The following is a 22,315-nucleotide window of genomic DNA, read 5'->3' on the forward strand; positions in this document are numbered from 1 at the left end:
TCATTTTAAGTTTCATTTATTTATTGATAGTGATTTGTGGTAGTTTTACGCTTGGATGATTTCTTGACTTTATTTCTGCCCATTTTTGGCTTAAACGAGCTCTTTACTTTTTTTGTAAAACTTGTTTTGTGGAAAAAGTTTTTTTAGATGAATTTCTGTTCGTTTTTTATTGACAAAGTCATTTTTATGAAAATTTTTTTTATATCTTTTTGTTTCTTTCATAGGCAGCGCGCCAGCGCTGCCTAAGTAAAGAACGATGTGGGTACAATGTGTTGTTTTTTTTTTTTTTTCTCCATACCAGGGCACTTCGTATCCAAGGAGTTGTCGTAGGAAGTTCGAAAAGGGCTCATTCGATTGCAAATTGGAGTGGCTAGTGCCCTTTTTAATAGTCGAAAGTGGTTGGAAGGCAACTAGCCCCCTCCCCCCCCACGCCCAACAGTCCCCCAAACACATCAAATAAACATTTTGAAATAAACATTTTGTTCATCGTAGTTTATTTTCAAATAGAAAATTTCTTTTTTAGGAGGACACTCCCCTACAATTCTCAGGGCCACGGTTTTAAGTTATGCCCTGGGGGCATAAAAGGTTTTCGTAGAAGGTGTTGTCGTAAAAAATTCAAAACAGGCTTGTTATACTGGAAATTCAAACGGCTTGTGCTCGTTTTAATAGTTGAAAGTGATTGGAGGGCAACTAGCCCCCCCCCCCTCCCCGCGCCCATCATTCCCCCACACACAACCAATCAAAATTTTGAGATCGCCATTTTGTTCAGAGTAGTTGATTTCCGGATAGAAAATATATTTTTGAGGAGGACAATCCCATACAACCCTCAGGGCTAGGGTTGTAAGTTATGCCCTGGGGGCATATAAGGTTTATAAAGAAAGTATTGTCGTAGAAACTTCAAAAAAGGCTCTTTTGATTGGAATTTCAAAGGGCTAGTAGCCTTTGTAATAGTTAAAAATCACTGGAGGGCAACTCGCCCCCCCCCTCCCCCCATGGCCATCATTCGCCCAAACACATCCAAACAAAGTTTTGAGATAGCCATTTTGTTCAGCGTAGTCGTTTTCCTGACAGAAAATATGTATTTGACGAGGAAACTCCCCCACAAACCTCGTGGCAAGGGTTTTAAGTTATGGCCTGGGGGCATATAAGGTTTTATAAAAGGTGTTGTCATAGAAACTTCAAAAAAGGCTCATTTGATTGGAAATTCAAAGGGCTAGTGCCCTTTTTAATAGTTGAAAGTGATTGGACGGTAACTAACCCCCCTCTTATGCCAACCTTTTCATAGGCAGCGCGCTAGCGCTGCCTAAGTACAGAACAATGTGGGCACAATGTGTTGTTTTTTGAGGTTTTTTTTTTACCCATACCAGGGCATTTCGTATCGAAGGAGTCATCGTTGAAACTTCGAAAAGGGCTCTCTCGATTGGAAATTGGAGTGGCTAGTGCCCTTTTTAATAGTCGGGAGTGATTGGAGGGCAACTAGCCCCCCCACGCCCATTATTCCCCCAAACACGTCCAATAAAAATTTCGAGACAGCCATTTTGTTCAGCGTAGTTGATTTCCGAATATAAAATATGTTTTTTAGGAGGACACTCCCCCACAACCCTCAGGGCAAGGGTTGTTAGTTATGCCCTGGGGGCATATACGGTTTTTTATAGGAGGCGTTGTCGTAGAAACTACACGAAAGTATCATTCGATTGGAAATTCAAAGGGCTAGTGCCCTTTTTAATAGTCGAAAGTGATTGGAGGGCAAATAGCCCCCCCCCAGGCCCAGCCTTCCCCCAAACACCTCCAATCAAAGTTGTGAGATAGGCATTTTGTTCAGCGTAGTTGTTTTCCTGACAGAAAATATGTCTCTGACGAGGAAACTCCCCCACAAACCTCGTGGCAAGGGTTTTAAGTTATGGCCTGGGGGCATATAAGGTTTTATAGAAGGTGTTGTCATAGAAACTTCAAAAAAGGCTCATTTGATTGGAAATTCAAAGGGCTAGTGCCCTTTTTAATAGTTGAAAGTGATTGGACGGTAACTAACCCCCTCTTATGCCAACCTTTTCATAGGCAGCGGGCTACCACTGCCTAAGTAAACAACAATGTGGGCACAATGTGTTGTTTTTTGAGGGTTTTTTTTTTCCATACCAGGGCACTTCGTATCGAAGGAGTCATCGTTGAAACTTCGAAAAGGGCTCTCTCGATTGGAAATTGGAGTGGCTAGTGCCCTTTTTAATAGTCGAAAGTGATTGGAGGGCAACTAGCCCCCCCCCCACGCCCATCATTCCCCCAAACACATCCAATCAAAATTTTGAGATAGCCAGTTTGTTCAGCGGAGTTGATTTCTGGATAGAAGAAATGTTTTTGAGGACGACAGTCCCCCACAACCTTCAGGGCAAGGGTTTTAAATTTTACCCTGGGGCATTTAATGTTTTTATAGAAGGCGTTGTCGTAGAAACTTCAAAACAGGCTGATTCGATTGAAAATTCAAAGGGCTAGTACCCTTTTTAATAGTCGAAAGTGATTGGAGGGCAACTAACCCCCCCACGCCCATTATTCCCCTAAAGACATCCAATCAAAATTTTGAGATAGCCATTTTGTTCAGCGTAGTTGATTTCCAGATAGAAACTAGGAGGACACTCCCCCACAACCCTCAGGGCAAGGGTTTTAAGTTATGCCCTGGGGGCATAAAAGGTTTTTATAGAAGACCTTCAAAAAAGGTTTTTTCTCAGAAACTTCAAAACAGACTCATTCGATTGGAAATTCAAAGGAATAGTTCCATTCTTAATAGTCGAAAGTGATTGGAGGACAACTAGCCCCCCCCCCCCCCGCCACGCCCATCATTCCCCCAAACACATCCAATCAAAATTTTGAGATAGCTATTTTGTTCAGCGTAGTTGATTTCCAGATAGAAAATATCTTTTTGAGGAGGACACTCCCCAACAGCCCTCGGGGCAAGGGTTTTAAGATGTGCCCTGGGGGCATATAAGGTTTTTATAGAAGGCGTTGTCATAGAAACTTCAAAAAAGGCTCATTCGACTGGAAATTCAAAGGGCTAGTGCCCTTTTTAATAGTCGAAAGTGATTGGAGGGCAACTAGCCCCCCCAAGCCCATCCTTTCCCCAAACACATCCAATAAAAATTTTGAGATAACCATTTTGTTCAGGGTAGTTGATTTACATATTTAAAATATGTTTTTGAAGAGGATACTCCACCACAGCCCTCAAGGAAAGGGTTTCAAGTTATGCCCTGGGGGCAAATAAGGTTTTTATAGAAGACGTTGTTGTAGAAACTTCAGAAAAGGGCTCATTCGATTTCAAATTCAAAGAGCTAGTGCCCTTTTTAACAGTTGAAAGTGATTAGTAATATTTTTGTTGTTGTTGTTGTTTAGACCAGGGCACCTCGTATCGAAGGAGTTGTTGTGGGAGCTTCGAAAGGGGCCTATTCGATTGAAAATAGAAAGGACTGATGCCCTTTTTAATAGTCGAAAGTGATTGGAGGGCAACTAATCCCCCTTCCACTCCCACCCTCCCATTTACCCATTATGTTTAAAAACTAAATGCTGCCACAATATTAAATAAAATTGCACTGTTATATTGATAATTCCCAATAAGGAATCTCAGCAGTATCCCAAGAACGACTGGGGGTATTATGTTCAAACTTTCGAGGCTACATCTGCTCTTAAAATTCAACCAAATCAAAATAGCGTAAGTGTATCAAAGCTATCAAAGAAAGTAAACAGATTTTTTTGCGAATGGTATCAAGTTTTCCATTTCAGGTTTACTAGAGGAGGTATGAAACTAAGTTAAACAGTAGCCTACTATTTGTGTCCAGATTTTTAAAATGGTGTATGTTGTTAAAAATTGATGAAAATTTTTCTCCAGCATACAAATAGCAGTCCAAACTGTAAAGTCTTAAAAAACGAAAAGATTTAAAGTGTTATTTTTTAATGATATTTCTAGGTATTATAGAGTGGTGCTGCCTATGATATTGCTTATATGCCTTTTTGAAAACCTGCATGTATACAGTTTTTTTGTTTTATTGGAACACCTCCTAAACACTTCCGAATAATTTTACCTTAATACTCTTAGCATCATTAGTCACAGTAACTGTAGTTGTAGTACTGAAAGTATACACATAGTGCCTTCTGGCTGGTTCAAAATCCCCCACAACTTACTCTTAAAGATCTAACTTAATAATATAAGTTGTTCTTAAGATATTGCTTTGTCTTCTTTTTGAAAGTCCACATGCTCATAGTTTGTTTTGATTTAGTTCAACATCCGCCTAATTATTTCTTATATTTGATTACTGAAGACGTTGTTATATTATCTTTGGACGATTGGCTACAAAATTGCTATCTCAAGATTTCGATAGAATATGCTTGGGGAAAAGAGGATATCAGTGGGGGGGGGAGGCTATTTTCTCTCCATCACGCTTGACTCTTAAAATGAACCTAGAACTATGCATTTCCAATCAAATGAGCCTCCACATCCCCCTGGGCATAACTTAAAACCCTTTCCCCCATACTCTGGAAGGTTGTGTCAACCCCAAAGGCCGTATTGTAAGATCTTTGGACTATTTTTGAACAAATGGCTCTCTTAAAAGTTCTATCGGATGCATTTGGGGAAAATATGACGTGGGGTTGGGGTATAGCTGCCCTCCAATAAATTTGACTCTTAAAAATGGCTTTTCAAATTCTGATTTCCAATCCAATGAGCCCCCTCCGAATTTTATACGACCATCGTTTCCATTAAAACCTTAAATGCTCTCGCGGCATATCTTACATCCCTTGCCCTGAGGACTGCGAGGGGGTTTCATCCCCAAAGACATAATTTCTGAACTTTTAAACTACGACTAACAAAATACCTATATTGAAATTTTGACAGGAAGTGTTTGAGAAATGATGGGCGTGGGGTTGGGGGATTGTTGCCCTCCAATCGCTTTTGACTATTAAAGAGGGCACTAGCCCTTTCAATTACCAACCGACTGAGCCCTTTTCGAAGTTTCTACGACAACAAATGGCCGTTTTAAAATTTTCTATCAGATGTGTTTCGGGAAAATACAACGTTTGTGTGTATGTGTGTGGAAGAGGGATATTTGCCTTCTGATCACTTCGACTCTTAAAAATAGCACTATAACTTCTGATTACCAATCCAATGAGCCCTCTTTGAAGTTTATACGACCACATTTTCACAGATTGGAGGTTGACCTCCAATCACTTTTGATTGTTAAAAAGGTCAGTAGAACTTCTGATTACCAATCAAATGAGCCCCCTATAAGGGTTATAATCCCACTCTTTCTGTAAAAAAAACCTTATATTCCCCTAGGGCATAACTTACGACCATTTCTCTGAGGGTTGTGGGGGGGGGGTTGTAATTCTCAAAGTCATGATTTTCAGACCTTTAAACTACGCTGAACAAAATGGCTATCTCAAAATTTTTATTGGATGTGTTTGAGAAATTGATTTACGTGGGGAGGGGGAGCTATTTGCCCTCCATGAGCTCTTTTTGAAGGTCCTGTGACATTTCTTTCTATAAGGAGGGCCCTGGTCTATAAAACAACAATATATTGTGCACACATCGGTCTTTACTTAGGCAGCGCTGTCACGCTGCCTATGATATTTTGTCTTGAGATTTCAATTATACGCACTGGAAGTGCCGATTAGACCAGGTAAGCCCCCCCCCATAGCAGGGTTTAAAACCGGACTCACCCCTCCCGCCGGGTACGGCCTTGGTCAAAGCATTTTACTTTCTCTTTATTTTGTACTGTCATAAGTAAATTTTCTAAATATGGAGTAATTGAGAGAAACAAATTAATATTTTTCGTGATGGAAAGTCAAATGTTTTTTATTTTTTTACTGTTTTTTGTGTATCTGGCTAAATTTGCCTCTTAACGGCTTATATAACAAAAGAAGTAGTTCTTGACTATTCGATTAGTCACAGTAATTCTTAACTGAGGTGCAATGTGAAAACTTTAATAATTGATCAATAATTCTGTCGCCTTCAACCTGAGGTAACCACATTTTAACCACATTTTCCCATTTAATGAGCCTGAGGATGACGTTGTCCAGGTTCAATCCAAATAATTACATAAAAGTCGCATGTTAAAGCATGAATTTCCTTTGTTAAGGTGAGCTTAAGCATCTTTTTCATTATGTTTAATAATTTTCTTAAACTTGACTTGTTGGGCAAGGTCTTGGTACAAAAAGATAAGGTGGAAAGGCTAGTGCAAAAGTTACAGGATCATGGCATTGCCCTACTCTCATCATGGCATATATGACATCACGCCCTCGCCCTAATCTTCCTCACTTAATCTCTGGTAGTTTGTTTTAACCTGAGACTTTATTTGACTATAGTTTAACTATTGTAAACCTAAAGTGTTTTATCCTTTGCAGTCACAGCTGCTTTGATCGTTCACTCTTGAACTCTAGTTGACTTTTGCAACTGTTGTTATAGAATAGAATCGCGTGGTCACTTATAAATGTTGGGAGTTTTGCTAATGGATTTAAAAAATGTTGACAAAGTTGATCCTAGAGTATTTAAAAAGCACTCCGTTTAAGTTCCCCGAAAATCATGCTTGACAATATGATAATCAACGTACTGACAAAGCAGCAAACTTTCCAAACTTGTCAGAACTAACTAAAGAATTTCACTCAGAACTATGTTTGATTAGTCTGTTGTCAAGTCATTTACTTCCGTAGTTCAGAGTCCAAACGCGCTGTAACTTTTTGGCACAATTTTTTTTCACATTTTTTGTCTTTTTTCAATTTCTGAATTTGTGCCCATTACAAACCTGATTTAAATATACCCTACTTAACAACTGTGGATGAAAACTGTCCACCGGAAACCTCTGTTTCCATATCCAAGTACTAAATTGAGGTACTGCCATATTAGGGTAATAAATACCCTAATTACTTACTGCTAAAATCAATTGGAAACACAGAACCCTCATTAAAGTTTTGAGCAATTGGTGTTGTTTAAATCGGATGAGGGTTGGTTGGCCTCCAATATTTTTTTACTCTTAAAAAGGGAACTGGAACTTTTAATATTTCAGTTTCAATGGCCTATTTATTTTCTAGGGATATTGCTGTATGGTGTTTTGAAAACCTAGTTTCTTTTGATTTAGCTCTACCCTTTACTCGATGTCATATTGAATTTTTACTGCCCCTACCCCCCTCCCCCCAACATTGTCACAATTTGTTTCTCGTGGCTTTGACAAAACTGTCATAACGCTATAAATAACATATATTTAAATCATCTGAATGTCGTTTCTAACGTTCTTGCTTCAAATATTATCCCACTCCGTGTTGTTTTTCCAACCCCCCTCCTTTAAAGTTCAGATGGTTTGTTCCTACCCCGCCCTTCCCGTCGAAGTGACACACCCAAAGACGAGTTTCCTACTTATATTTTAATTGAAAATTAATGCGATCAAAGCCTTCTTATTGATTTTCTTTTTTTTTTTTGTAGTAAGTAATTTTTAAAATTTGTTGTAGTAATAGATGAAATCCTACAACTTGTTTCTGGACGGCATTATCAGATAGCTTGTCAAAGATTGTTCGAAGCTACACATAATGTAGAATTGCCAGGTGGCATCCACCATCCTAATCAATATTTCATAGAAAGTCAGAAAGCGATTCATGGAGATGTGAAAGGAGTTAAAGATATATGTAAGGACCTAGTAGTTTATTTATTAGTAAATATTATTAATATTTATTATTATTATGATTTATATTAATACATAAATTTATTGATATTATTAATAAATATTCTTTAATAAATAATTGAAATTAATAATTATAATAATATTTAATTTATTATTGATAAATAAAGGTAAAGTAACTTCATAAATAAATTGAAGACTAAATATAAATAAAGCTAAAATTCTGATACATTTTATGAATTAGATAGATTAATAAACTGCATTGTATTTATTGCATAAATAAAATAAGAATTTAAAATCAATGATCAAATGAATTGATAAGAGATCTCCCAAAACAGTTCTGCCAAAAAAATAATTTGGATAGTTTCTTTTTAAAACATAATGTTCTATAATGGTGTACGTCAATATGTTTAATTCTGTCTTGTTTATTTTGGTTAGCTGATATTATTTTTTGAACGTTGTTTTACATGTAATGTATTTTTTATAGAAACTTTTGCTTCGATTAAATATTATTATTTCAAATACCATAAGCTTAGCTAGTGAGATTTTCGTCACGGGGAAGTTGAGGAGTTGCTGAGGTGGTACTAGCTTGATATATCTTTGATGTGACACCAATAGTAAATCAGTTTTGTTCAGTTGCTATAAAAACCATGTAAAAGCAATATAGAAAATGGAATCGTATGTACAATCAGAATATATCGAAATCATGTAAACTTTGATATAGAGCTTTAGTTCTATTCTCAAAGCTTCAGTTAAATGATCGTGTAATTTTCAGTTGTTTAGTATAATTATTTAGTTTTAAACCCAAAACGAAGAGAAGCTAAAATGAATTATCACCTTAAACATAAAGATAACAGATTTAACTATAGATGAATTCAAAATAAAGAGGAATTAAAATTAATAATCAAGTCAAGCTTAAAATGAGCTTAAATTGCCACAAACAGGGTTAGGGCTACGGCCCCCTAGACCTTCTAAATGCGAGAGCGTCATTTGCAGTCTGTCAGTGCATGTTGTCCTTAGGGAATTGTGGCTGAATTTAGGGGGTGAGGGATGGATTACCCACAGAGCCAAGAATGTTTCGTTTCCTCTTATTTAGAGTTATTCTCCATTATCAAATCATTTAGCAAAACTTTAGTATTAGCTTATACAATTGGTATTCGTAAAATGTAAATCCCTAAAGTAAAATTATTTCGAATTTTTTTTTTTTTTTTTTTATCTTTCATTAGGTAGTGAAAAATGGGGTCTGTCATATGAATCTCAGACTTGAAGCTCTTAGAAAATGCTTTTTATTTAAAAAAAAAACTTCATTTATTTTATTTCTTTTTTAGTAAAAATTGAAACTACTCGCGAAGTATCCTACTCCCAAAATATTTTGAAACCAAGCCAAACTCCAGTCTCAGACAATATTAGCCAGTTAACGGAAGGCATCAATTTTGACGAAGATTTTGAAACGGATACAACTGCAATGGACGATTCTATTCTTTCAGTTTGATTTTGTAGGCTTCCTTTTTTATTATTAATATATAATTTCCATCTATCAGATCCTTGTCAAGATCAGCTTATAAAGACCAGTATTTTCATTTATTTTTGCACATAAGTTTGTCAGATATGATTCACACAATGTGAAAGGTAAGAAATTATCCCACCCCCCTCTCACAAAAATAAAGTTCGATTGAAATAAGAGTACCCAAGTGAAATGGCTTTCAACGAATCCTCTACTGGATATTTATAGTTTGAGGTCTTGAGTAAGAGCTCGTAAAAAAAAGAAGCAAATACCCCCACCTCCTCTCTCCAAAAAATTGCATTCCATTGAAATGAAAAGAATAAAATTGAAATCGCCATTATCGAAAAACTATAACTGAAGGTTTACAGATCCCATTCCTTAAAAAAAGTTATATTTTCCAATGGGTAGCGGTGATTTATGGGTATCGGTGATTATTAGTTTTTCAGTTTCAATGGCCTACTTCTGGTCTAGGAATATTGCAGTATGTTGTTTTAACAACCTAGTGTCTTTTGATTTAGCTCCACCCTTTACTCGAAGTCATATTGAATGTTTACTCCCCCTCTCCCCTCCCCCCAATATTGTCACAATTTGTTACTCGTGGCTTCGGGTAAAGTATTTAATTCTAGGATAAAACTGTCGGGTAGGTATAACTGAAGGTTTACAGACCCCATTCGTTAAAAAAAAAGATAGTTATATTTTCCTATGGGTAGCGGCGATTTATCTATTTATTTCTTTAAGAATTAAGGAACACGAGCTCTTTGGAAGTCTCTATGTCGGGCTAGTTCCAAACGGTATTCAATAATTATAGACGAATTTTTATTCAATTTTTTTGGTATTTGTATGAGAAAGTTTTGAGCCCATTGTCTAATAATTTTGAATAATTGGAACAAGTTTTTTGATCGATTCTTTGTGAAACATTTTTCTGATAGTTGGTCTTGAAAATCGACAGCCGCATCATCTAGTAATTTCAAATAGTTTGAAAAAGCTTTTTGACTTTTATTTGTTAAATATTTTTTAACTTTTTGGTCTGGAAAATCCATGAGTCCGCCGTCTAATGATGTTGAATAATTTGAGGAAGCTAATTTGGTTAACTATTATTTAATAGTTATCGATTAAATAATATCGATTACTTATTTAGAATTTTTTTGTGTTTGGTCAGGGAAATAGACTACCCATCATCTAACGACTTCGAATTATTGGAGAAAGGACTTTGATCCATATTCGTTAGATGTTTTTTGCCTTTAGTGTGTAATATCGTTGAGCCCGTTGTTTAGTGATGTTAAATAATCGAAACAAGCGTTTTGATCGACTAATTGTGAAGTATTTTTTGGTATTTACTCTCGAACTTTTTTGAGCCCATTGTTTGACCATGTCGAATAATTGTCGAAATTAATTGGAGGGCAGCTAACACCCCTTCCACGCCCACCATTTCCCCAAACATCCAATCAAATTATGAGATAGCCATTTTGTTCCATGCAGTTAATGTTCAGGAAATGATACCTTTGAGCAGGACACTCCCCCAAAGTCTTCAGGGCAAGGGTTATAAGGTATGCCCTAGGGGCATATACGTTTTTATTGAAATCTTTGTCGTAGAAACTTGAAAAAGGGCTCATTCGATTGGAAATTCAAAGGTCTAGTGCCCTCTTTAATAGTCGAAAGTGATTTGAGGGCAACTAGCCCCCCTCTCTCGCCCACCTTTTCCCCAAACATATCCAATCAAAATTTTTAGGTAGCTATTTTGTTCAGTGTTGTGGATTTCCATATAGAAATTATGTTTATGAGGAGGACACTCCCCCACAGCCCTCAGGGCAAGGGTTGTAAGTTATGCCCTGGGGGCTTATAAGGTTTTTATAGAACGTGTCGTCGTAGAAACTTCAAAAAGGGCTAATTCGATTGGAACTTGAAATGGCTAGTGCCCTTTTTTTATAGTCGAAAGTGATTAGAAGGCAACTAACACCCCTTCCCCGCCCACCATTTCCCCAAATATCCAATCAAAATTTTTAGATAGCTATTTTGTTCCACGCAGTTTAAAGTTCAGGAAATTATATCTTTGAGCAGGACACTCCCCCACAGTCTTCAGGGCAAGGGTTACAAGTTATGCCCTGTGGGCATATAAGGTTTTTATTGAAATCTTTGTCGTAGAAACTTGAAAAAGGGCTCATTCGATTGGAAATTCAAAGGGCTAGTGCCTTTTTAATAGTCGGAAGTGTTTTGAGGGCAACTAACCCCCCTCTCACGCCCACCTTTTCCCCAAACACATCCAATCAAAATTATTAGATATCTATTTTATTCAACGTAGTTGAAAGTTTTTGAAATTAGGTCTTTAAGGATGACAACCCATCCCCCCCCACAACCCTCAGGGCAAGGGCTATAATTTATGCCCTTTGGGCATATAAGGTTTTTATTGAGATCTTTGTCGTAGAAACTTGAAAAAGTGCTCATTCGATTGGAAGTTCAAAGGGCTAGTGCCTTTTTTTATAGTCGAAAGTGATTGAAGGACAAACAACCCCCTCTCACGCCCACCATTTCCCCAAACATATCCAATCAAAATTTTGAGATATCCATTTTGTTCAACATAGTCGAAAGTTCTGGAAATTGGGTTTTTTAGGATGATAACCCCATCAGAGCTCTCAGTGCAAGGGTTGTAAGATATGCCCTAGGAGCGTATAATGTTTAAATAGAAAGTTGTTGTAGAAATTTCAAAAAGGGTCATTTGATTGGAAATTGAAATGACCATTTTTAATAGTCGAAAGTGAGTGGAAAGTAATTAACCCCCCTCTCACGCCCACCATTTCCCCAAACACATTCAATCAAAGTTTAGAGATAGTCATTTTGTTCAACATAGTTGAAAGCTCTGGAAATTATGTATTTAAGGAGGACAAACCCCCCAGAGTCCCAGGAAAAGGGTGTAAGTTATGCCCAGGGGGCATATAAGGTTTTTAGTGATAGAGTTGTCGTAAAACTTCAAAAGCTGGTCATTCAATTGGAAATTGAGAGAGCTAGTGTCCTTTTTAACAGTTGAAAGGGATTGGAGGGTAACTAACCGCCCTCTCATGCCCACCATTCCCCCAAACTCATTCAATCAAAATTTTCAGATAGACATTTTGTTCAACGTATGTAGAAAGTTCTGGATACTAGGTCTTTTGGGATGACAACCCCCCCCCCCAGCCATCAGGGCGAGGGTTGTAAGTTATCCCCTGGGGGCATATAAGGTTTTTATTGAAAGCGTTGTTGTAGAAACTTCAAAAGGGCTCATTTGATAGGAAATTGAAAGGGCTAGTGCCTTTTATAATAGTTGAAAGTGATTGGAGAAAGACTAACGCCCCTCTCACGCCCACCATTTTCCCATACACATCCTATCAAAATTTTGAGATAGCCACTTTGTTTAACGTAGTTGAAACTTCTGGAAATTAGGTCTTAGAGGATGACAACTACCCTCAAGGCCCTTAGGGTAAGGGTTGTAATTTATGGCCTGAGGGAATATAAGGTGTTTTTAGGAAGTGGTGTCGTAGAAACCCAAAAAGGGCTCATTCGCAGGGGCGCCATTTGGGGGGGGGGGTAGGGGTGGGCCAGTGCCCACCCAAATTTTTCTGGGGGGCCCAAGCGTCTTCCCACAATGGCCTTTTTTTCTTTTACAAAATATACAGGAACAAAATTAAAATTAGCAATTAGTCAAAATTTTGAAACTGCTACATTTATATGTAGATTAACTTAGATAATAGTGAGATTACTAGTGCAACTGGGTCGTGCACAGGGTTGCCAACTGGACATATTTTATGTCCAAAGGACATATTTCTATGTGCCTGGACATAATGACATAATAGGGCAAAAAATGGACACATTTCAGACATTTGGGACATAAAGTGGACACATTTTCCAAAATTATTACGTAAAACAAATTACTTTCACAAAAAACTGTCATGCATCACCAAAAGACTGCTAAGACTTATATCTACTTATTTTTTAAGCCCTGTGTTTATTTTCTAGGGTTACTTGCTCGTCCCTGAAGCAAACTTTTTGGAAATACCTTCAAAATTCTTTCACCTATAAATGGTATTATTGCCCTGATTTTTACTCGGCATGGTCAAGATAAAGGACAAGCTGTCGCCTTTCTCATATAAACTTACTTCCGGCTTCCGAACGTCACACAAAAATCTCAATGAAAAGTTAACAAAATCAAACCTTTCGATTGTTGATGGTCTGAAATCAAAACTAAAGCCAAGTTGTCAAACACCCGGGGTACATTCCTTCAGTTTGAAAATTTTCATCACGGGAAAGGAGCTGAGAGCTGCTTTTGATCTTTGCAGAGAAGGATTTAGTTAAAAACTTGGATTTCGACCAGCTTGTTGACGACTTTGTGAAGATGAAGCCACGACGGTTCCCTTGTTGCCTTGAGTGTTCACTGATCTGTTTCAAAATTTTATTGTATTTTTTGATTTCGTAAATATACTTGATCGAGCAAAGTTTTGCATCGTCATAGCCGGAGCGTGACTCCGACTTGGACTAAAGTATCAAACAGTTCGTGGTAACGAACTGTAAGTAAGGAGCGACCCGGCTCAATGGTAACCGAAACTCTAAAAAACGGGATTTTGATACCAATAGATACATCAAAAGAATCAGATTTTAATTCTGATTTCAAATATATAAGTTTCATTAAGTTTAATCTTATCCATCAAAAGTTACGTGCCTGAGAAAATTTGGCTGATTTTCGAAAAAAGGGGGAAAGACCCCGTAAAAGTTATAGAACCCTCATGAAAATCACACCATCATATTCAGCGTATCAGAGAACCCTACTGTAGAGGTTTCAAGCTCCTATCTACAAAAATATGGAATTTTGCATTTTTTGCCAGAAGAAAGACCACGGATGTATGTTTTTTGTTTTTTTTTTGTTTTTTTTCCCAGGGGTGATCGCATCGACCAAGTAGAATAGCGTGGGAGGGTTAATTAAAATGGAAATGAAAAGTTCTAGTGCCTTTTTTAAGTGACCAAAAAAAATGGAGGGCAACTAGGCCCCCTCCCACGCTCATTTTTTTCCCAAAGTCACCCGATCAAAATTTTGAGATAGCCATTTTGTTCAGCATGGTCGAAAATATGATAAAAATGTCTTTTAGGATGACTTGACCCCCCACAGTCCCCAGGGGGAGGGCTGAAATTTATGAACTGTTATAAATGTTAGCATATAGTTTTGGTTATGGGGATGCATACAGACTTTTTCCGAGGAGATTTTTTCTGGTAGGTGGGGGAAGGAGAGGGTCGGGGTCTATATGTAAGGATCTTTCCATAAAGGAAGTTTTCATGGGGGAAGGGAAATTGCTATGAAGGGGGCGCCGGAGTTCCCAGCATTATTAAAGAAAAAGATCAGGAATTAAATAAAAAAAAACAAGTTTTTCAACTGATCAACTGATTGTGATTAAGAGGTCATTTTTAAAGAACTGGAAAAAAAATTCGAACTATAGTTTAAAGAGCAGGGTATTGACTAGGGGGCGAACCACCTAATATACGTGTTAACAATTTATGAATATAGAAGTTCGTTACGTAAGTTAATTCTAAGTTACGTATATTCATTACTAATAAAAACGTTCGTAAATAAAATTAAACAAGTTTCGAGAAAACCATTTAACCAAATATAATATTCAAATTTTTTTTTAGTTATTCATGTACGATGAGCCAAGACCAAACCCTGAATCAGTTAAAAAACGTTCAAAAATTAAACAAAACAAAAAAGTTTTTTTAACAGAAAGCAAGAAACAGCATTAAAACTTAATACAAACAAAAATTATTCTGTATATGAAAGGGGCTGCCCCCTCCTCAACGCCTCGTCTTTACGCTAAAGTTTGACTTTCTCACAACTCTATTTTTTTAAACAATAAAAAAACTTTAGCGTAAAGAGCGAGGCGTTGAGAAGGGGACAACCCCCTTCATATACGGAATAATTTCTGTTCGTTTTAAGTTTTAACGTCGTTCCTTACTTTCAGTTAAAAAAACTTGTTTTTTTTTATTTAATTTACTGTAAGCAGCGAGCTGAAGAATTCGGCTACAGAATATACTTTAGTCAAAGCGTGAGTTTCTACAGAGGTTCGGCTTTCGTCAAGTTATAGGTTCGGAAAAGTGGAAGATTCCCAAACGGCTGTTTTTTTTAACATCGCACATACTGTTTCCGCTTTCTTCAGATATTTGGCCTTTTCCGAACCTATGGGATAAGAGCGAAAGAAGGAAAGGCAAAGCAATTGAGACAATTTCCTTAATTTTCACTGTAACTCCCACGGAAGGCAGTTTTTTTTTCGGATAAAGCTCGAGGCAATTTTTTTTTTTTTTACAATCCTGCTTCGGGGCCCATGTCGATTGCTTGCCCACCCTAAGGTTTGGCTGAAATGGCGCCTCTGCTCATTCGATTGGAAATTGAAAGGCCTAGTGCCCTTTTTAATAGTCGAAAGTTATTGGAAGGCTTGACATTTTTATAATAAAGATCGATGTGGGTATAATGTTATTTTTTGTTGCTGTTGTTGTTTAGACCAGGGCACTTTGTATCGAAGGAGTTGTAAGAACTTCGAAAAGGGCTCATTCGATTGAAAATAGAAAGGGCTGATGCCCTTTTTAATAGTCGAAAGTTATTGTAGGACAACTAGTCCCCCAACCCAGCCCACCCAACCAATTTCCGTTTTTTTTAAAAAATAAATGTTTCCATAATATTAAATCAAAATGCACCGTGTTAATGCTAATTCCCAATAAGGCATCTCAGCAGTATGCCAAGTACGACTGAGGGTATTATGTTCAAATTTTCGGGGCTGCTTCTGCTCTTAAAATGTAACCGAAACAAAAAAGTGTAAGTATTTCCAAGCTATTAAAGAAAGTAAACAAATTTTTTTGCGAATGGTATCAAGTTTTCTACTTCAGGTCAACTAAAGGAGGTATGAAACTAAATTAAACACTACTATTTGTGTTCAGATTTGTAAGAGGGAGTTCGTTGTTAAAAATTGCTGAAAATTTTTCTCCAGCATATAAATAGCAGGCCAAACTATAAATTCTTTAAAAAAACGAAAAGATTTAAAGTACGGGTATTATTTTGTTTTTCTCTGAAAAGACTATGTCACTATAAAACGAACAGAAATTAATTAAAAAAAACTTTTTCCACAAAATAAGTTTCTCAAAGAAATGTAAACAACCCCAGTAAACGAAAAATGAGCAAAAATAAAATCAAATGATCTACCAAGCGTGAAACTACCACAAATCAGCATCAATAAATAAATGAAACCCAAAACAAACAGAGATTACAATGAATAACCGAATCAAACTCAAAACGAGTAGAAATTAACAAAAGTTGGGCTCAAAACCCCTATGCCTTCCCAAGGTCAGAATATAATTTGCACTTTACTGAAAAAGTAAAAATGAATGTGAATTGTCAGTTTAATATACATATACCGATATTTAGTAATCAAAACGTTAATAATATTTGATTTATTAAAGTTATAAAAGTAAAAACCTTTATATTTTTTCGGTTTACTATTTTTTTTTTGGTAGCTTAAGTAAAGTAGGAAAGAAAGACCCCGTGTAATTTACTACAAAGAGTCCAAAGCAGGCAAGGAAATACAAACGAGAATTTTGAACGATTAGCTAACAATGTTTCATATTAATTTTGAATTAGCTCTTGAAAAACTGAAGTTAGCTAATAATAAATATGAATAAAAGATATGATCTGGGTTAACTTTTTTAGCCCAGTCCAACGAGTATGGATAACTTACAAGAGTGAGATACAAGAGCAAATTCGGAAATCCGCCCGATCCTACTACAAGAATAAGGTCAAAGAATTATTTATCAATAAACCCAAAAATTGGTATTCCGAGGTAAAAAAAAAGTTGTGTAGTAGGAGTCTAGACCAGCTTAACTTCAATCTACCTGAATCCCCAGAAGTTACTGCTAATAATCTTAACAAGTTCCTTGCTTCCATCGTCCGGAGCCTTCCAGCATTGTCTTATAAATTACCAACTGATGTTCTCCTACCTGTTTTCCCCTCCATATCTCCGTCTGAGGTCCAAAAAAGAATTGGTAAACTAAGAAATACAAGTGTCTGCCCTTTAGAGATCCCGTTCCTCTTATTAGTGCTTTCAGTGACTTTCTCTGAAAGCCCTTGTCTGGTATGATATTGTCCGTAGAGATAATGCGACTATCCCTCCTCAGGCTCCGAAAATATAAAGTCCCAATATCTTTGTAATTTGTAGATTAAAACCAACGTTATATAAGTAAAGTGGCCGATAATAGGTTCTAAATTGTAAATTTAGTCAAAGATATTTCCCTTTAATAAGGTTAGTCCCGGGCTTAGTAGTTTAAAAAAAGCTGAAGATCGCAAATGTTAAGATGGTTAATCCCTAGGCCAAATTGGTTCTGATTTATTCTAATCCTCATTAATGGGTAAAGTATTTTTGTATATAAGTGTTCTGTGCACGTAGAATTTTAATTCCTAAAGAGGATATTACATTTCATTACATTAACATGTTGAGATGAGGTGCCTGATAAAAAGGGTTACGATAATGCTGTAATTATGTAGATAATACCCTCATCTATATAAAGTACATGGGCATTAAAGCTTAAGAATCTCTTATTTCCGGCTTTGAATGCTGGTAGATTAGTTAACTTAAATCTTTACAAGAAGAACAGGGGAAGTAGAATATTAAACCCTATCGATAAAATCGCCAGAATTCTACGTTTTTATACTCTGATCTCTGAGGGAAGTGAAAGAGAGCTCATAGCAATTTTGAAATAGAAATAGATTGAGAAGCATGAAGATATAACAACAGCCAATACAATAAGAGGGGGTAAGATCATTATTTCTTGAGATATTCATTTAATAAAAAACCGTAGGAAAGGGCGGAGTCCGGCCAAAGAGAGGAGACCAAATGAAATCGAAACCTTTTAAGTTAATCTGGTGTTGTCACTCATCTGAGGCAGGGAAAATAGACCCCCCTGCTGTAATAGGGCTACTACAAAATAAAGAATAGTCAAGTAAGTGACATAATAAATTGACAAAAAAAAACTGCTTTTATTAATTATAAGCCACGATAGATGTTTAACAGAGGAAAAAGCTATGATTATACGGAGGTTGGACTGGGTAAGACCCAGTCCCAGTTAAAAATGAAAATGACTGGTTCAGAGTGCTTGCTAAAAAGATCACTGAGGCTACTGATTGAATTAAAAAATATTTTAGTCTATTTTCCTTTCTTTCGGTAAGTTTTTTCGAGAAAAGACAATTTTTTAGTTCTAGTCAGTTCGGGTTTAGGAGTCATCATTCTACAGAGCATGGAGTTTTGTTTTTAACAACTTTTATTAATGATGCTTTAGACAAGGGCATGAAGATAGCTTCTATATTTTTGGATCTTACTAAAGCATTTGAATATGTTGATCATGATATCCTAGTTCAAAAACTATATAGTAGTGGTATACGTGTTGATTTTTTAAATGTCAGAGTTAGTTTTATTAGTGGAAGGACTCAGTGTGTCGCGATGGGTGGAGTTACATCTAAAATTGAATATATTTCGATTAGAGTACCCCAGGGTTCTGTTTTCGGTCCGTTATTGATTTTGGTTTATATAAATTACCATTGTAGAGCGTCAAGTTCTGTGTCTTGTTCTTTAGACTTTGATAATTATTGTACTAGAGGAATTACACAATGTTTTTCTGATGATTCACCTTTCACCCTAGCTGCTAGAACTGAAAATGAGCTGATGACTATGTTGAAACAAGATATTTCTTCGATTGAAAAGTGGATGCGAGTAAATAAATTGAAACTGAATCACAATAAGTTGAATTTTTTGATTTATGGTAGAATTACTGGACATTATCCATGGATTAATAGTATAGAAGTAGGGCACCATACTATTGTAAGATCTACTAGTACTAGATACCTTGGTGTTATAATTGATGAAAGCCTTAGTTCTAAGGACCATATTGCATCTGTTAACAGTAAATTGTCTCGTAATATTGGTACTATGCGTAAACTTAGGTATCTTTTTCCGTGTGAAATTCTGAGAATGCTGTATTTTTCTATGGTTCACCCATATCTCATTTACTGTTGTATGGTTTGGTCGAAAACTTTCGTAACTCACCTCCATCCGCTCTGCGTAACACAGAATATGGCAATTAGAGTTCTTTATGGTAATCAAATTGACCTATTTGCATCGGTGAGGCATCTTTACCGTGAGAAGAAAATTCTACCGTTAGCAGGAATATGTGTATTCTATAATGCTCTGTTTATGTTTAAATATTTAGCTTCGGAGTTACCATCATGTTTTTCAGGAATGTTTAGTCTTGCGTCTACTGTTCACGATCATTTGACACGATCTTCTCAGTTGATGCAAAGACCAGCGATGGTTACGTCTAGGTCTAGGTTTTCAATTTGCCATGTTGTTCCGTTAGTTTGGGAGAGTTTGCCAGAGGATTTGAGGAAGGTGGGGGGTTTGTAGGATTTTCTTAAGTCGCTAAAGAACCATTGTTTTGATGTGTATATTTTTAATTGATTATTCCACGCCACTTAAGTTTTGTTTTTGAGGAGGGTTTAGTTGCAGCTGAATATGATTATAATTATTATATTTTTGTTGGGTGTTGTTTGGAGGTTCGTTGGTTTTCGGGTCCGGTAAGTTGAGCTCTAATTATGTTGTTTTTTTTTTTTTTTTTCTCTCTCTTTTTTTTGTTTCTTGTTTTTTTTTTATTTGTTAGGAGGGTTTTCTCCCGCACAAGCATTGCTTCAGGGAATCGATGATGTATATATTTTTTTTAAATAAACCCATTGTTACTGTTACTGTTTCTTCAATCATAAAGAAATAAAGCTCAAAGAGTTTATTTCCATTCTAATTCACAAACTCAGCCATGAGTGGGAGGATACCATAGGGATATAGGAAAAAATAAGCATAATCACTTAATCACCTAAAGAGAGATTTCTCTATCATTAGGGTATGAGCCCAGTAGCTGAACTTAGTTTACTCTTTAATTCAGCCGATGGGAGAAGCCACAAGTCACTCCAATTTCCTATTGAATGAGCCCTTTTCGAAGTTTTTACGACAACTTCTTCGATACGAAGTGCCTTGTTCTAAAGGAAAAAACAATAAATAATACATTGTGCCAACATCGTTCTTATGTACCCTCAGGGCACAACTTAAATCCTTGCCCCCAGTGTTGTGGGGAAGTTTCCTCCTCAAAAACATGTTTTCTATCTGAAAATCAACTACGCTGAGCAAAATGGCTATCTCAAAATTTTGATTCGATGTGTTTGGGAGAATGATGGGCGTGGGGGAGGGGGTTAGTTGCCCTTCAATCATTTTTGGCTATTAAAAAGGGCACCACCCTTTTGAATCTCCAATCGAATGAGACTTTTTTGAAGTTTCTACGACAACCCCTTCTATAAAATCTTATATGCCCCCAAGGAATAACTTACAACCCTTTCCCGTTAGGCTGTGGGGGAGTCTCCTCCTCAAAAAGTAATTTTTATCGGTAAATCAACTACGCTGAACAAAATGGCTATCTCAAAACTTTGATTGGATAAGTTTCGGGAAATGGTGGGCGTAGAAGGGATGTTAGTTGCCTTCCAATCACTTTCGGCTATTAAAAAGGGCACAAGCCACTCCAATTTCCAATTGAAAGAGCCCTTTTCGAAGTTTCTACGACAACTTCTTCGATACGAAGTACCCTGCTCTAACGGAAAAAAATAATACAATGTGCCAACATCGTTCTTATATGCCCTCAGGGCATAACTTAAAACCCATGCCCCGAGGGTTTTGGGGGAGTGTCCTCAAAACATATTTTTTATCTGGAAATCAACTACGCTGAACATAATGGCTATTCCAAAATTTGATTTGATGTGTTTGAGGGAATGATGGACATGGGGGGGGGGGGCTAGTTGCCCTCTAATCACTTTTGACTATTAAAAAAGATATTAGCCCTTTGAGTTTCCAATCGAATGAGCCTTTCTTGAAGTTTCTACGGCAGCGCCTTCTATAAAAACCTTATATGCCTCCAGGGCGTAACTTACAACCCTTGTCCTGAAGGCTGTGGAGGAGTGTCCTCCTCAAAGACATAATTTTCATCTTGGAATCAACTATGCTGAACAAAATGGCTATCCCACAAATTTTAATTGGATGTGTTTCGGGAAAAGGTGGTTGTGAATGGGGTGTTTGTTGCCTTCCATTCACTTTCGAATATAAAAAAGGGCAAAAATCAATACGATTTCCAATTGAATGAACCCTTTTCGAAGTTTCTACGACAACTTCTTTTATACGAAGTACCCTGCTCTAAAGGAAAAAAAAATAAATAATACATTGTGCCAACATCGTTCTTATATGCCCTCAGGGCATAACTTAAACCCTTACCCCGAGGTTTGTGGGGGAGTGTCCTCCTCAAAAACATATTTTCTATCTGGAAATCAACGACGCTGAACAAAATGGCTATCTGAAAATTTTGAATGGACGTGTTTGGGGGAATGATGGGCGTGGGGGGGGGTGGCTAGTTGCCCTCTAATCACTTTTTACTAATAAAAAGGGCACTAACCCTTTGTATTTCCAATCGAATGAGCCTTTTCAAAGTTTCTACGACAACGCCTTCTATAAAAACCTTATCTGCCCCCAGGAAATAACTTACAACCCTTGCCCTGACGGCTGTGGGGGAGTGTCCTCCTCAAAAATATAATTTCTATCTGGAAATCAACGACGCTGAGCAAAATGGCTATCTCAAAGTTTTAATCGGATGTGTTTCGGGAAATGGTGAGCTTGGAAGGGTTGTTAGTTGCCTTCCAATCACTTTCGACTATTAAAAACACCCTTTTTGAAGTTTCTACGACAACTTCTTTGATGCGAAGTGCCCCGTTCTCAAGGAAAAAATAATAAATAATACATTGTGCCAACATCGTTCTTATATGCCCTCAGGGCATAAATCAAAACCCCTGCCCCGAGGGTTGTTATGGAATGTCCTGCTCAAAATCATAATTTGTATCTGGAAATCAAGTAGGCTGAACAAAATGGCTATCTCAAAATTTTGATTGGATGTGTTTAGGGCAATAATGGGCGTGGGCCGGGGGCTAGTTGCCTTCCAATCACTTTCGACTATTAAAAGGGAACTAGTCCTTTCAATTTTCAATTGAATGAGCATTTTTTGAAGTTTCTACGACAACACCTTCTATTAAAAAGGG

The 22,315-nt window shown here is 36.9% G+C and overlaps 1 protein-coding gene across 1 annotated transcript in view; it reads left to right on the plus strand.

Annotated features, from left to right (window-relative positions):
• LOC148944225 (DNA primase large subunit-like) overlaps positions 1-9,177 on the plus strand; it is a 36,021-nt gene extending 26,844 nt beyond the window's left edge. Inside the window, exons 3-4 of the mRNA XM_089099868.1 lie at positions 7,477-7,650; positions 8,972-9,177. Coding sequence (XP_088955994.1) covers positions 7,477-7,650; positions 8,972-9,135 — 338 coding nt within the window. The 3' untranslated portion in view covers positions 9,136-9,177. The remainder of the gene's footprint in view (positions 1-7,476; positions 7,651-8,971) is intronic.
• The last annotated feature ends 13,138 nt before the right edge of the window (positions 9,178-22,315 follow it).

The sequence above is a fragment of the Artemia sp. Qi Xiang Cuo genome, chromosome 14, assembly GCF_049724085.1.
Source record: "Artemia sp. Qi Xiang Cuo chromosome 14, ASM4972408v1, whole genome shotgun sequence".
Classification (NCBI taxonomy): Eukaryota; Metazoa; Arthropoda; class Branchiopoda; order Anostraca; family Artemiidae; genus Artemia; species Artemia sp. Qi Xiang Cuo.